The following is a 15582-nucleotide window of genomic DNA, read 5'->3' as shown; positions in this document are numbered from 1 at the left end:
AGATGCACTTTTGAATCTGAATTGTGTTAATTTGCGTAAAGTCATGAAAAGTAACTCCGTGTCAAACCCTGTGTTAAACTTTTTTGATGTAACTTTCGTAATTTTGAAAACTCTAACAGGTTTGTAGCGAATTAAACAATATTGTAAATAACTGTGCTTTTACAAAATAAGTTGCGACAGAATAATTTTGTAAATGAAAAGGCTTATGTTCTGTAAAAGGAAGTTAACTATTTGTCTGGTAAATCCAATCAGTATGTGAAATATGAACTCACATAAACGTGACATGAAACACGTTACAATTACTTATCATATATTTTGATATTGTGTGGCTATTTACGAACTAAAACAGTGAGTTTTTTAAGATCGGAATTGAATAAACCTGTACTGACAAGCAGGCAATATTATTTTATCAAATCGGCTTTCATCGTCAACTATGGCAGCAATTCCATGTATTGGTGAGAATAATAACAAGCACGATTTATCAGAATAATCATCACACATCATAAGTACTGTGATATTAGCGTTTTACAAAAGTGTGCCATAAACCACTGGTTTGAAACCGTGTATACACGTAGAGGGATCTAGCCCTCGGTTAGGCATTGTTTTTTATCTGCGACAGCAAATTACTTTAGTTGGTGTATATAGTGAAGCAACCAGTCAATGATTTACGTCAGCATATGTTATTTTAAATAATTTCGATTTCGCTAATGGGTTACCATAAGCATTGTCATTTCATTTGCATAAGAAACTGACGATGCCTTTGGTAACCTACACAAGCGAAATCGATTTTTCAATATAAAATCTGCTGACATAAATCAGAGGCTTTTTGCTTCACTATATGCACCTTAATCACTTACATAGACATAACAGAGATTGCGCCAAGCCAAGTCGAAATTTGCATAGCCTACGGTTACAAGCAACATTTGTTCTCAGATTCATTTAAAAAACTTGGGCTGAAGTCTGGAAAAGTCCCGAACCACGCCTTGTCATCTTCAAGCCAATGGGATGCTAAACATCACGCCCGTTATGGTCGACTGAACACACCCAACAGACCGGGTCTGCATATCGGGGCTTGGGCTGCTAAAATCAGTATGTATATGTGACAAGCACTTAGACGTACAATTTCCTCTATTTGTCAATTATAAAAAATCAGTAATGTTTTTTAGATAAGCCTGGGGAATGGATTCAAGTCACTTTGGACAAACCAACCAAAGTTACCGGTGTTATTACACAAGGTAGAAATGGCTTCGAGCCTAGACAATGGGTGACGCGATATAATATAATGTTCATGGGCCCTTTCGACAATGACTGGAAAACAGTCCAGGACTCTACGGGCGAAAAGGACGAGGTTTTTACGTTGATTGTTGAATTAGTTTAAATTTGGTTTTTGCACCTTCCTAACCCTTTATTGTAAAAAAAATCAGTTCACGTTAAACAGGATCTTTGTTCCCACTTTTATTGAAACTTGTTTTTGGAAACATTCTGGTTAAGACATGAAATACCAAAACACTTCTAACCAATCGTTTGTTTTAGTCAGTTTTTGGTACTACTCCCTAACATTTTTCGCAGCTTTTTCATGGGAACAGCGATAGGGACACAAAGGTGATCAACGTCTTCCACGAACCGGTGGTTGCAGTGAAACTTCGTCTTGTCGTCCAAGAGTGGAATGATGGCATTAGTGTGCGTCACGAATACTTGACGTCTTCACAAGAGTGACTTGTGGCAAACAACAATACCACAATGTATATATTTAACATGCAGCATATCAGCGATATTATTTGTAACAGAACTAACATGGAAAAATAAAAACTGATTGGAAAAATACATCTCTTTTAATGTAACTGTTGTTGTATTCTGGGCAGGTAGAAGCTTTAAACTGCATTTGTACCATACTTACGACACGACCAACCCCTTTTGTGTGGAATACGAATCCCACAAAATTAAATAATATTATTGTATAAACGATATATAAACACACCTTTAAGGAATCTTGAAAATTTAGCTTTAGAGGTAATTCGCCTTTCTGCACCTGGTAACAGTTTCTCTTGTTTGCCAAAAACAGTTTCCGGGTCCAATGACCCACGAAGGGGGACTACTATTACTTAACAGAAAAAAAATTGATTGCAGTTGCATTAAGACAGCACGTGGGGGGGAGGGGAGGTCGTTTGCAAAGGCTTACCGTCAAATTGCCAGTCCTAGGTTTGTCTCTGTCTTGTTTTCAAAATTTTATGTATCACGTTAGCGACTATAAATGCTGTAACAACAAGAACACCCAGTCCCAGTAACTGTTTTATTAGTACGCAACTAACTAAGACTTAATAGGTCGAAACAGCGGCCATATATCTGCAGCTCAAATTAACATCAAAATTCGATTGTAGCTCTTGTTCACTTGTTGTCCCACGTTTAATGCAATACTATACTAAACCAGTTTTACAATGTTTTCCATTCCTACGCATGAGGCTTGCTGCCAGCAATCGCACGACCAAAGCGCCTAATATGACGTCACGCAACAATAATCTCGCTTTCGCACGATTTCGTTCGCAACGGTAAAATTGCGACTTTGATCAGCTGTATCTCAGAAACCAGTCGCCGTATCAAGCTACTTTTTTCGCCAAAATTGTTTTAAAGTTATGACCATCTCTTATTTAAACTGTTAACATGTTTTATTTTTCCGTGTCACACCTTAGATCTGTTGCCTAGCTGCGCCTGGCTGTATCAACGTGCGTTACATGGGGAATAAAGTTATAACGGTATTTGATGAGGTTTTGTACTTGCATTGGTTTTGTTCGTGAGATATATTTGACAATACATATATTTAATTTTTTTTTACATTTTTGACAATACATATTTTTAATTTTTTTTTACATTTTTGACAATACATGTTTGACATTTACTAGTTATAGACTAGGTTCACCTGAGCTGCTCTTACGTAATGGCTTAAGTCATACACTTTACATGAACAATGAACTGTGCGTGATTTCGTGAGATGCGCTGTAGTGTACCAAGCTAGGCAATGTTATTTTGTGAGTTAGTTTGATTGTACGATGTACGAGACGTTACCTTTGAACTTGACTCAAAGTGATTTCCTGTTTGCTATAATACACCAGAAAACTGCAGTTTTGCCATCGTTAAGTGTTTCGCATCAGTATTTTTCCTGAGTACGCATTGTCCCGTCTGCTGTAAGGCCTCAACAACATCAATAAAGGAATGCAATGCAAAAATGTTTTTATTATGCACGTCGTTGCTAAATAACACCACAAACCTTTGTTAGGACAAATTGCTTTGTAAATTGTTACGATGCAGAAAGCACTCGCCTTTGATTTTTACTTGCTCGCAATGCGCCACCCTAAACACGCACCGATCATGCATTCATCACGCATTCATCGCGTGGGCCGCTTGGTCTTGGCGTAAACAAACACGCAAAACTATTCTTGAAAAAAAAAGACATACCTGTTTGCAAACTGGCGTGAAATTACGTCAAACGCACTGACGCGTGCTTATTCCCCATCGCCCTTTTCCCTGCTCTGACTGTCCTTCGCATTCTGGTTCCTGGTTTCGTAATGTCGGAACTTATTAATGTTTCCTGCGAACATGTATAAAACCCCGTAATGTTAGAGCTGAGATTAGATGGAGTTTTAGATGCACTTTTGAATCTGAATTTGTGTTAAATTTTGTAAAGTCATAAAAAGTGACTCCGTGTTAAAACACTGTGTTAAACTTTTGTTGGAGTAACTTTCGTAATTTTAAACGCTCTAACATGTTTGTATCGAATGTACCAATATTATAAATAACTGTGCTTTTCCAAAGTAAGTTGCGGCAGAATAATTTTGTAAATTAAAAGGCTAGTGTTCCGTGAAAGGAAGTTAACTATTTGTGTGGTAAATCCAATAAGCATGTGAAATATGAACTCACACAAACGTGACATGAAACACGTTACAGATACTTATCAGATATTTTGATATTGTGTGGCTATTTAGAAACTAAAACCGTGTATTTTTTAAGACCGAAATCGGTTAAACCTGTATTGACAAGCAGGCAATTTTATATCATCAAATCGGCACGTCATCGTCAACTATGGCAACAATTGCATGTATTGGTGAGAATAATAACAAGCACGATTGATCAGAATAATCATCGACATCATAAGTACAGTGATATTATTGTTTTACGAAAGTGTGCCATCAGCCACTGGTTTGAAACGGTGTACATACCTTAATCACTTAGGACTTTCTTTATAGCTGTAGAGGGATCTGGCCCTCGGTTAGGCATTGTTTATTTATCTGCCACAGCAAATTACTTTAGTTGGTGTATATAGTGAAGCAACCAGTCAATGATTTACGTCAGCAGATTTTATTTTTTCAATAATTTCGATTTCGCTTATGGGTTACCATAACATCGTCAGTATATTTGCATAAGAAACTGACGATGCCTTTGGTAACCTACACAAGCGAAATCGATTTTTCAATATAAAATCTGCTGACATAAATCAGAGGCTTTTTGCTTCACTATGTGCACCTTAATCACGTACATAGACATAACAGAAATTGCGCCAAGTCAAGTCGAAATTTGCATAGCCTACGGTTACAAGCAACGTTTGTTCTCAGATTCATTTAAAAAACTTGGGCTGAAGTCTGGAAAGGTCCCGAACCACGCCTTGTCATCTTCAAGCCAATGGGATCCTAAACATCACGCCCGTTATGGTCGACTGAACACACCCAACAGACCGGGTCTGCATATCGGGGCTTGGGCTGCTAATATCAGTATGTATATGTGACCAGCACTCAGACGTACAATTTCCTCGATTTGTCAATTATTAAACATCGGTAGTGTTTTTTAGATGAGCCTGGGGAATGGATTCAAGTCACTTTGGTAAAACCAACCAAAGTTACCGGTGTTATTACACAAGGTAGAAATGGCCTCGACCCTGGACAATGGGTAACGCGATATAATATAATGTACATGGGTCCTTTTGACAATGAATGGAAAACAGTCCAGGACTCTACAGGCGAAAAGGACGAGGTTTTTACGTTGATTGTTGAATTGGTTTAAATTTGGTTTACTTTGTTACATTGGGGAGGGTCTATATTATTTAACTACAATTTCGCACCTTCCTAACCCTTTATTGTGAAAAACAGTTAATAATTTTTCAATCCACGTTAAGCAGGTTTTTTGTTCACACTTTCATTGAAACCTGTTTTTGGATACATTCTGGTCAAGACACAAGTATCAAAATACTTCTAACCATTTATTTGTTTTAGTATGTTTTTAATACTACTTCCTAACATTTTTCGCAGCTTTTTCATGGGAACAGCGATAGGGACACAAAGGTGATCAACGTCTTCCACGAACCGGTGGTTGCAGTAAAACTTCGTCTTGTCGCCCAAGAGTGGAAAGGTCATATTAGTTTGCGTCACGAATACTTGATGTCTACTTAAGAGTGACTTGTGACAAACAACAATATCACAATATGTACATTTGACATGCTGCATATGAGCGATATTATTTGTAACAGAACTAACATTGAAAAATAAAAACTGATTGGAAAAATGCATCTCTTTCAATGTAACTGTTGTTGTATTCTTGGCAGGTAGAAGCTTTAAACTGCATTTATACCATACTTACAACACGACCAACCCCTTTTGTGTGGAATACGAATCCCACAAAATAGAATAATATTATTGTATAAACGATATATAAACACACCTTTAAGGCCGTATCTTACAATTAAATCTTGAAAATTGAGCTTTAGAGGTCATTCGCCTTTCAGCACCTGGTGGCAGTTTCTCTTGTTTGCCAAAAACAGTTTCCGGGTCTGATGACTCATGAAGGGGGACTACTATTACTTAACAGAAAAAAAATTGATTGCAGCTGCATTAAGACTGCACGTGGGTGGGGGCGTTTGCAAAGGCTTATCGCCAAACTGCCAGTCCTAGGTTTGTCTCTGTCTTAGTAATGAAAGGCAACCTCATTTCCATTTCCGTATGAATCTTTTGCTGTTTTCCAGTTGAAATCGGGACCAACATACAAAACTTGTATCGTGTAACCCATTGTCCTGGTTCGAAGTCATTTCTACCTTGTGTGATGACCCCAGCTATTCTGGTTGGACTTGCCAAATCAACTTGAATCCATTGGTTTGAATCATCTAAATTTCAGTGATTAAGTTTTTTACTTGGCAAAACAATAATTGGAATGTTTCACATTAACTCACTTGTCCTGGCAGCCCATGCGCCGATATGTAGACCGGGTCTGTTTGGTGTGCTCAGTCGTCCGTAACGTGATTCATGTTGGCCGTCCCAACTGCTTGAAGCTGATATGGCGTGGTTAGGAACTGTTCCACACTTCAGACCAAGTTTTGAAGGGGTTGTACAGTAAGTGGGCATTTAAGCGTATTAGGCTTCATCTAATGCTGAATAGCACTCACATACGAAACGAGCTTCCACGCGAAAATCCCACCTATCCTATAAATTGTTCACTAGTTAACACAGCATGAACCAACTCTCCATTGCGGTAATCTGAAACCACACAGTCACTAGCCTGTGGTCTTTGCTGGAGTACAGAAAGCGTACGTCGCAAAAACAAGCCCGTCTGCGGTTCAGCTTCACAGCTTCCTCCCATCAGTCTAGCTAGCGAGTCACGATTCGTTACACGACATGAATAGAGAGTTGACGCGAATGTTAATTGCGCTTCAGGTGAAAGCAACTTCTCATACAGTGAACTTGTCTGGCTTCTAAGCCCCAAAGATGGTTTCTTTGCCTACTGCTGTTGCTTTGTACGCTTGGCTTTAATGGAACATAACTAATTCGAATTCACCTTTTTCAGCTGCCTTATTTTTTTTACTATAACTATCGCGCTGCGGTGCACCGTTCCAAACAAATCAATAGAAATCATATTTCAGCTGTACCACTGTTTGTTTGTTTTTAAAACAGAATTCATGTTACGAAGTCTGTGATAACGTGAAATAAGGCAGAATAATTTGTTTATAACTATAAAACAGAATGCTTATCACAGCTATTTTCATCGACTGGGAGGAGATTTTCTTTGTTGTATGGGTTCTGTTTTATTGTTCGTTGACAACTTTTTGTTGAGATTGCCAGTAACCATTTCTAATGCCCAGGAAGGTAATGGAACTTACTTGCGCAGACAAAACATGATTGGATTTTTACGATAAGTACACATCAGATGCACTGAACGTTTCAGTTCTGCACAACACAATAAAACACATCAGATTGCCTGTGTACACAACGGAAAGTGATAAAGCTGAATGCAAAAGTCAGCAGACACGATTAATCATTAAAATTGTGCGCCTCACAAATGTGTACACAAGATCGCCAAAATAGGCTTACAAATCTCTTGAAACAATCGTTTGCGGACTTGATTCACTTCGAGTCGTCTAAATACGTTTTCCCAACATTTTCATTAATAGTATGCAGATTGACACCTAAAAAGGCTATTGAATTTGCTTCAAAGTTTTTTGATTTGTCATTTTATTTTAAGTATGTAGGTTGTATTAGTGTTATTTTAATAACTGCATATTAAAACTCTTGAGACCATATACTGGTTGACAATTTCTTCAATGCGCCGTGTCAGTCTCTGATCTACACCTAAAGTATTTCTGTACCACTGTTTTGATAAGAGACTGATTGTCAAAACAAAACAGTGCACCAGCAAGTACTATGGTTAGTTCAACACAGAATGCCTTTCACGGCTACTTTCATCAACTGGGAGGAACTTTTACTTGTTGGGTTCTGTTTTATTGTTCATTGACAAGTTGTTGTTGAGATTGCCAGTAAAAATTTCTAATGCCCAGGAAGGTAATGGAACTTACTTGCGCAGACAAAACATGATTGGAATTTTACGATAAGTACACATCAGATGCACTGAACGTTTCAGTTCTGTACAACACAACAAGCACACCAGGTTGCCTGTGTACATAACGGAAAGTAATATAGCTGAATGGAAGAGTCGGCAGACACGATTAATCATTAATATTGTGCGCCTCACAAATGCGTACACAACATCGCCAAAATAGGCCCACAAATCTCTCGGAACAATCGTTTGAGTACTTGATCAATTCGAGTCGTCCAAATACGTTTTCCCAACATTTTCATAAATAGCATGCAGATTGACACCTACCAAGTGTATTGAATTTGTGCACATCCCAATTTACCATATTTGATGAATTATCTCACCTAGAACAATGAACAAGATACTGAAACTGAAATCCATTTCAAACGAGTTCACTAATTACATTCTAACTTCGCATGAGTTTGAGTATTACGAAATGACTCAAACACAATTCACTGGAAGCAACAAATTCTTCATAAAATGACATCAAGTTTACTCTTAAGATACCAAGTATTCGTGACGCAAACTAATATGACCATGCCACTCAACAGGGACCAGACGAAGCTTGACGGCAACCACAGGCGACTGGAAGATGTTGGTCACCTTCGTGTCCTTATCACTGTTGCCATAAAAAACCTGTAAAATCCACAACGTTTTACTATGTGTTCGAGGGAATAAATTACGATAGCACAAAAAATGAACATTAGTAAAGTTTTTGTGTACTTGCCGAGGAACAACAAGCATGGTAACGTGAGGTGATAGACCGGAACAGAAAATTAATTACTAATTCGATTGTAACTTCCATCTGTTATAAGTGCTGTCACACGTTTTCACGTAAATTTTTAAAATAGTTTAGTCACGTTAATCTGCTGGGTTTTTTTCATTGATCTGACAATAACCTAAATTAAGATGAGAAAGGCAACCTCATTTCCATTTGCGTTAGAATCTTTTGCTGTTTTCCAGTTGAAATCGGAAGGGCCAACATACAAAATTTTGTACCGTGTAACCCACTGTTCAGGTTTAGACCCATTTCTTCCTTGTGTTATGACCCCAGCTATTCTGGTTGGACTTGCCAAATCAACTTGAATCCATTGGTTAGAGTTATCTAAATTAATAGTAATTGGAGTGTGAAAATAGAGATTCAACAAAACTTTATATTTACTCACTTGTCCTGGCAGCCCATGCGCCGATATGTAGACCGGGTCTGTTGGGTGTGCTCAGTCGTCCGTAACGTGGTTCATGTCGGCCGTCCCAACTGCTTGAAGCTGATATGGCGTGGTTAGGAATTGTTCCACACTTTAAACCTAGTTTTTGAAGGGGTTTTCGGAATGTTCCTTCGTGGTAAGCTTTAAACAACAAAACAAAGTTAGAATGGATTACATTTAAATTTAACATTGAACTTCGTAAATGATAATTTGATGATAATTCGCTGTAATTTCATTGAAATCTAGGAAGCAAAATTTAGTTTTATATTCAGTTATGCATACGTACAAACCACATTGTTAAACTACAAATTTTCGTTTTATCAATTACTTACCTGTCATAGTTGATTCTGCACTATTGAATAACAGTACCAAGTAAATTCAAACTTCGGCTTGATCAAAAAAACGGTTGATTCTTCAGCAAATTCGAACTAGCAGTAACACAATATTGTACTGTAGGTTCACAATCAAACTGTCTAGCGAATAAAATTTCGGAATCGTTGACATGAGTTTTGACGTAAGCTTGATCTCAAACATTGAACTTATCTACTTCGTGCGCACCCGCACTCACTTTATCAAACTGAATATAGCTGCTTTTCCAACTGCTGTTGCTTAGTATCGATGGTTACGATTCGCTTTAATTGAAAATAGCTAATTCGAATTCATCCTAGTCAGCAGCCTTGCCCCTTTTTTGTCTTAAACAAATGCGCCGTAGCGCGGCGTTTGAGACGAGTCAATAGAAATCAAAGTATCAGGTAATAACACTTTTGAGTCAATGCGTGTCACAGTTCCTCTGCTATGTTGGTCTTAGGATAGCGTCCAGGTATAAGATGTGATAATATGACATTAGGCAGAATAACTCGTTGCTAACTGTGTTCCTAGTATGTATTATTTTATTGACATTCACAGTGCAACCTTCCAGTTGCTTCTCAAGTTTTAATTTCGCTCACGGAGAAATTTGATTTCAAACCCTCGGCATAAATTCTTGTGTTCATTCCCTTACCATCATTTAAAACAACCAATATCGGACGTATAAACGCAAGAAAATGACGAATTGTAAACGGAATTTGTGTGGTAGGGTCTAAAACAGACGTACTTGTTGTGCTGGTTTACTATGGATTTTGGTGTTATAGGAACGCTGTAATTACGTCGTGTGTAAATCACTGTTATTAATCAGCCAATTGATCACGTCGACAAAATGACGTAACAACTTAAAATGCCAAGACAACAATTCACAAACATATTACCCTCTGTTACTGTTATAATTCTATGTTTATTTACGTCAGAAGTAGTTTACTTTAAGTGTGGTCGACATTAAAAGTAATCGAAGACAGACTTATAGCAGTACTATTATAGGCTATTAATAAAATGACTGCAATATCACAATGGTAAATATAACACTTTCCGCTTAAATAGTAGCCTGACGTCTAAATAAATGGTAGCCTGTTGTCATTTTACATTTCAGAACACGTCAAGTATTCGTGACGCAAACTTATATGATCTTTCCACTCAACAGGGACCAGACGAAGTTTTACTGCAACCACCGGCGAGTAAAAGATGTTGGTCACCTTCGTGTCCGCATCGCTATTCCCATGAAAAAGCTGTTGTTTATTAAAACAAGTGTTTTCAGACAATAATGACTTACAGACGAAACGTTGCATTATATCAACAGATATGAAGAAAATAATCCTACCTCAGTTTTGCTCCCCGAAGAATCCTTCACTGTTTTCCAGTCCCTATCGAATTGACCCATATATAAAATATGGTACTGTGTAACCCATTGACCTGGATCGTAACCGTTTCTTCCCTGCGTTATGACTCCAGTTACTTTAGTCGCTCTGTCCAAATCCACTTGAATCCACTGAGTTCTGTCATCTAAATTGTTGCAACATAGTCAGAGATACAATAAACCTTTTTCCCATTTACAGACTGGATTTAGCAGCCCAAGCCCCGATATGTAAACCCGGTCTGTTGGGTGTGCTAAGTCGTCCGAAACGGTGTTCATGCTGAGGATCCCAGCAGCCTGATGATGATATGGCGTGGTTCGGCACTTTTCCAGACTTCAGTCCCAGCTTTTTTAAAGGATTCTGCGAACACGCTCTTGTAAATAAATGGAAACAAAATTACGCTCATAAATTTTCAGTGTAAGGATTGGGCCTCCATCTTCGTATTTCACTGTTAACTGTTCAACGATCGTAGCGAATCAAAAAAATCATTTATGACGCGAACTCTGTCGGAACGTCGGAACGTATTCATGTAAAACTTAAAAAAAAATACGATTTCGATTTGCTGAATCTCAGAAACCAATTGCGTATCAAGCTAATTTTCTCGCCAAAAATGTTTTAAAGTGATGAGCATTTCTTATTTTAATTATTAACATGTTTTATTTTTCCGTGTCACATGCACTTTATATCTGTTGGCTAGCTGCGCCTGGCTGTGTCAACGTGCGTTACATAGGTGAAGCTACTGTTACCTAATGGCTTTTAAGTCATTCACTTCACATGAACAATGAACTGTGCGTGATTGCGTGAGATGCGCTGTAGTCTGCCACGCTAGGGAATGTTATTTTGCGAGTTAGTTTGATTGTACGATGTACAAGACGTTAACTTTAAACTTGACTCAAAGTCAGGATTCAGTCGGTTTCACCGGTTTTCCAGTACTGCCTCACGGAATTTTACGAGATCAGCGAACCGGTTAGCATCACCGGTTACTGTTAATGGATTTTTGCATGTTAGAACCCGCTTAAAAATATGACTTTTGTGATAGAGCCGGCAGAGAAAAAATTTGAATTTCACCACTGATCAAAGTGATTTCCTGTTTCCTAAAATGCACCTGAAATACTGTCTTTTCCAAAGAAACTGCACCTATAGTTTTGCCATCATTAACTGTTTCGCATCAGCAGTTTTCCTGTGTACGCATTGTCCCTTCTGCTATAAGGCCTCAACAACATCATTAAATGAATGCAATAAAAAAATGTTTTTATTATACACGTCGTTGCCAAATAAAACCACAAACCTTAGTTAGGACAAATTGCTTTGTGAATCGTTGCGATACAGAAATCACTTGCCTTTGATTTTTCACTTGCTCGCAATTAATGCGCCGTCCCAGACACCCACCGATCATGCATTCATCACGCATTCATCGCGTGGGCCGCTTGGTGGTGACGTAAACCAACCCGCAGAACTATTTTTTAAAAAAAAGAAATACTTCTATGTTTATTAGAATCATGTGCAAATTGACGAGAAATTACGTCAAATGCAATTACGCGTGCTTAATTACCCCATAGCCCTTTTCCTGTTCTGACTATCCTTGGCATTCTGGTTCCTGGTTTCGTACTGTCGGAACGTATTCATGTAAAACTTAAATAAAATCCGATTTCGATTTGCTGAATCTCAGAAACCATTCGCGTATCAAGCTAATTTTCTCGCCAAAAATGTTTTAAAGTGATGAGCATTTCTTATTTTAATTATTAACATGTTTTATTTTTCCGTGTCACATGCACTTTATATCTGTTGACTAGCTGCGCCTGGCTGTGTCAACGTGCGTTACATAGGTAATAAAGTGCGAACGGTATTTGATGGGGTTTTGCACTTGCATTGGTTTTGTTCGTGCTTTATATTTGACATCTATACTAGTAATACACTAGGTTCACCTGAAGCTACTGTTACGTAATGGCTTTTACGTCATTCACTTCACATGAACAATGAACTGTGCGTGATTGCGTGAGATGCGTTGTAGTCTGCCAAGCTAGGGAATGTTATTTTGGGAGTTAGTTTGATTGTACGATGTACAAGACGTTAACTTTAAACTTGACTCAAAGTCAGGATTCAGCCGGTTTCACCGGTTTTCCAGTACCGCCTCACGGAATTTTATGAGATCAGCTAACCGGTTAGCATCACCGTTTACTGTTAATGGTTTTTTGCATCTTAAAACCCGCTCAAAAATATGACTTTTGTGATAGAGCCGGCTGAGAAAAAATTTGAATTTCACCACTGCTCAAAGTGATTTCCTGTTTCCTAAAATGCACCTGAAATATTGTCTTTTCCAAAGAAACTGCACCTATAGTTTTGCCATCATTAACTGTTTCGCATCAGCAGTTTTCCTGTGTACGCATTGTCCCGTCTGCTATAAGGCCTCAACAACATCATTAAAGGAATGCAATGAATAAATGTTTTTATTATACACGTCGTTGCCAAATAACATCACAAACCTTAGTTAGGACAAATTGCTTTGTGAATCGTTGCGATACAGAAATCACTTGCCTTTGATTTTTCACTTGCTCGCAATTAATGCGCCGTCCCAGACACCCACCGATCATGCATTCATCACGCATTCATCGCGTGGGCCGCTTGGTGGTGACGTAAACCAACCCGCAGAACTATTTTTGAAAAAAAGAAATACTTCTATGTTTATTAGAATCATGTGCAAATTGACGAGAAATTACGTCAAACGCAATGACGCGTGCTTAATTACCCCATAGCCCTTTTCCTGTTCTGACTATCCTTGGCATTCTGGTTCCTGGTTTAGTAATGTCGGAACGTATTCATGTAAAACTTAAATAAAATCCGATTTCGATTTGCTGAATCTCAGAAACCAATCGCGTATCAAGCTAATTTTCTCGCCAAAAATGTTTTAAAGTGATGAGCATTTCTTATTTTAATTATTAACATGTTTTATTTTTCCGTGTCACATGAACTTTATATCTGTTGACTAGCTGCGCCTGGCTGTGTCAACATGCGTTACATAGGGAATAAAGTGCTAACGGTATTTGATGGGGTTTTGCACTTGTATTGGTTTTGTTCGTGCTTTATATTTGACATCTTTACTAGTAATACACTAGGTTCACCTGAAGCTACTGTTACGTAATGGCTTTTAAGTCATTCACTTCACATGAACAATGAACTGTGCGTGATTGCGTGAGAGGCGCTGTCGTCTGCCAAGCTAGGGAATGTTATATTGCGAGTTAGTTTGATTGTACGATGTACAAGACGTTAACTTTAAACTTGATTCAAAGTCAGGATTCAGCCGGTTTCACCGGTTTTCCAGTACCGCCTCACGGAATTTTATGAGATCAGCGAACCGGTTAGCATCACCGGTTACTGTTAATGGATTTTTGCATCTTAGAACCCGCTTAAAAATATGACTTTTGTGATAGAGCCGGCTGAGAAAAAATTTGAATTTCACCACTGATCAAAGTGATTTCCTGTTTCCTAAAATGCACCTGAAATATTGTCTTTTCCCAGAAAACTGCACCCTTAGTTTTGCCATCATTAACTGTTTCGCATCAGCAGTTTCCCTGTGTACGCATTGTCCCGTCTGCTATAAGGCCTCAACAACATCATTAAAGGAATGCAATAAAAAAATGTTTTTATTATACACGTCGTTGCCAAATAACATCACAAACCTTCGTTAGGACAAGTTGCTTTGTGAATCGTTGCGATACAGAAATCACTTGCCTTTGATTTTTCACTTGCTCGCAATTAATGCGCCGTCCAAGACACCCACCGATCATGCATTCATCACGCATTCATCGCGTGGGCCGCTTGGTGGTGACGTAAACCAACCCGCAGAACTATTTTTGAAAAAAAGAAATACTTCTATGTTTATTAGAGTCATGTGCAAATTGACGAGAAATTACGTCAAACGCAATGACGCGTGCTTAATTACCCCATAGCCCTTTTCCTGTTCTGACTATCCTTGGCATTCTGGTTCCTGGTTTCGTAATGTCGGAACGTATTCATGTAAAACTTAAATAAAATCCGATTTCGATTTGCTGAATCTCAGAAACCAATCGCGTATCAAGCTAATTTTCTCGCCAAAAATGTTTTAAAGTGATGAGCATTTCTTATTTTAATTATTAACATGTTTTATTTTTCCGTGTCACATGCACTTTATATCTGTTGACTAGCTGCGCCTGGCTGTGTCAACGTGCGTTACATAGGGAATAAAGTGCTAACGGTATTTGATGGGGATTTGCACTTGCATTGGTTTTGTTCGTGCTATATATTTGACATCTATACTAGTAATACACTAGGTTCACCTGAAGCTACTGTTACGTAATGGCTTTTAAGTCATTCACTTCACATGAACAATGAACTGTGCGTGATTGCGTGAGATGCGTTGTATTCTGCCAAGCTAGGGAATGTTATTTTGGGAGTTAGTTTGATTGTACGATGTACAAGACGTTAACTTTAAACTTGACTCAAAGTCAGGATTCAGCCGGTTTCACCGGTTTTCCAGTACCGCCTCACGGAATTTTATGAGATCAGCTAACCGGTTAGCATCACCGTTTACTGTTAATGGATTTTTGCATGTTAGAACCCGCTTAAAAATATGACTTTTGTGATAGAGCCGGCTGAGAAAAAATTTGAATTTCACCACTGATCAAAGTGATTTCCTGTTTCCTAAAATGCACCTGAAATATTGTATTTTCCAAAGAAACTGCACCTATAGTTTTGCCATCATTAACTGTTTCGCATCAGCAGTTTTCCTGTGTACGCATTGTCCCTTCTGCTATAAGGCCTCAACAACATCA

The 15582-nt window shown here is 38.3% G+C and overlaps 5 protein-coding genes across 5 annotated transcripts; 2 read left to right on the top strand and 3 right to left on the bottom strand.

Annotated features, from left to right (window-relative positions):
• The first annotated feature begins 353 nt into the window (after positions 1-353).
• Positions 354-1820, top strand: LOC145912603 (EGF-like repeat and discoidin I-like domain-containing protein 3). Its single transcript, XM_083000138.1, has 4 exons — positions 354-455; positions 934-1089; positions 1167-1348; positions 1570-1820. The coding sequence occupies exons 1-4, from the start codon at positions 434-436 to the stop codon at positions 1714-1716; spliced, it is 507 nt and encodes a 168-aa protein (XP_082856264.1). The 5' UTR covers positions 354-433; the 3' UTR covers positions 1717-1820.
• Positions 1821-3828: 2008 nt separating this feature from the next.
• On the top strand, positions 3829-5551 carry LOC145912624 (EGF-like repeat and discoidin I-like domain-containing protein 3). Its single transcript, XM_083000161.1, has 4 exons — positions 3829-4096; positions 4605-4760; positions 4838-5019; positions 5295-5551. Exons 1-4 carry the CDS (start codon positions 4075-4077, stop codon positions 5433-5435), a joined length of 501 nt encoding a protein of 166 aa, XP_082856287.1. The 5' UTR covers positions 3829-4074; the 3' UTR covers positions 5436-5551.
• Positions 5552-5628: 77 nt separating this feature from the next.
• On the bottom strand, positions 5629-6453 carry LOC145912664 (lactadherin-like). The gene is made up of 2 exons (XM_083000219.1): positions 6209-6453; positions 5629-6142 (listed from the first exon to the last, which is right to left on the bottom strand). Exons 1-2 carry the CDS (start codon positions 6378-6380, stop codon positions 5910-5912), a joined length of 405 nt encoding a protein of 134 aa, XP_082856345.1. The 5' UTR covers positions 6381-6453; the 3' UTR covers positions 5629-5909.
• A 1890-nt stretch (positions 6454-8343) lies between these two features.
• Positions 8344-9522, bottom strand: LOC145898230 (lactadherin-like). The gene is made up of 4 exons (XM_082986694.1): positions 9383-9522; positions 9012-9191; positions 8769-8950; positions 8344-8481 (listed from the first exon to the last, which is right to left on the bottom strand). Exons 1-4 carry the CDS (start codon positions 9387-9389, stop codon positions 8344-8346), a joined length of 507 nt encoding a protein of 168 aa, XP_082842820.1. The 5' UTR covers positions 9390-9522.
• An 838-nt stretch (positions 9523-10360) lies between these two features.
• Positions 10361-11052, bottom strand: LOC145898123 (retinoschisin-like). The gene is made up of 3 exons (XM_082986588.1): positions 10974-11052; positions 10741-10922; positions 10361-10648 (listed from the first exon to the last, which is right to left on the bottom strand). The coding sequence occupies exons 1-3, from the start codon at positions 11050-11052 to the stop codon at positions 10502-10504; spliced, it is 408 nt and encodes a 135-aa protein (XP_082842714.1). The 3' UTR covers positions 10361-10501.
• Positions 11053-15582: the final 4530 nt, after the last annotated feature.

This window comes from Ascidia mentula, chromosome 1, assembly GCF_947561715.1.
Source record: "Ascidia mentula chromosome 1, kaAscMent1.1, whole genome shotgun sequence".
Classification (NCBI taxonomy): domain Eukaryota; kingdom Metazoa; phylum Chordata; class Ascidiacea; order Phlebobranchia; family Ascidiidae; genus Ascidia; species Ascidia mentula.
The sequence above is the reverse complement of the archived record's forward strand: the minus strand, read 5'-3'. Positions and strand labels throughout refer to the sequence as shown.

Bases quoted from the DNA above. Each gene is read 5' to 3' on its own strand.
- LOC145912624 (XM_083000161.1), top strand. From the start codon at position 4,075: ATGGCAACAATTGCATGTATTG. The intron at 4,097-4,604 runs GTGAGAATAATA...GTTTGTTCTCAG, and splicing joins GGCAACAATTGCATGTATTG to ATTCATTTAAAAAACTTGGG. The intron at 4,761-4,837 runs GTATGTATATGT...AGTGTTTTTTAG, and splicing joins GGCTTGGGCTGCTAATATCA to ATGAGCCTGGGGAATGGATT.
- LOC145898230 (XM_082986694.1), bottom strand. The intron at 8,951-9,011 runs GTGAGTAAATAT...CTATTAATTTAG, and splicing joins CGCATGGGCTGCCAGGACAA to ATAACTCTAACCAATGGATT. The intron at 8,482-8,768 runs GTTGCCTTTCTC...TGGATTTTACAG, and splicing joins CTAACGCAAATGGAAATGAG to GTTTTTTATGGCAACAGTGA.
- LOC145912603 (XM_083000138.1), top strand. From the start codon at position 434: ATGGCAGCAATTCCATGTATTG. The intron at 456-933 runs GTGAGAATAATA...ATTTGTTCTCAG, and splicing joins GGCAGCAATTCCATGTATTG to ATTCATTTAAAAAACTTGGG. The intron at 1,090-1,166 runs GTATGTATATGT...AATGTTTTTTAG, and splicing joins GGCTTGGGCTGCTAAAATCA to ATAAGCCTGGGGAATGGATT.
- LOC145912664 (XM_083000219.1), bottom strand. From the start codon at position 6,380: ATGCCCACTTACTGTACAACCCCTTCAAAACTTGGTCTGAAGTGTGGA. The intron at 6,143-6,208 runs GTGAGTTAATGT...ACTGAAATTTAG, and splicing joins CGCATGGGCTGCCAGGACAA to ATGATTCAAACCAATGGATT.
- LOC145898123 (XM_082986588.1), bottom strand. From the start codon at position 11,052: ATGAACACCGTTTCGGACGACTTAGCACACCCAACAGACCGGGTTTAC. The intron at 10,923-10,973 runs GTAAATGGGAAA...GCAACAATTTAG, and splicing joins TGGGCTGCTAAATCCAGTCT to ATGACAGAACTCAGTGGATT. The intron at 10,649-10,740 runs GTAGGATTATTT...AATAAACAACAG, and splicing joins CTTCGGGGAGCAAAACTGAG to CTTTTTCATGGGAATAGCGA.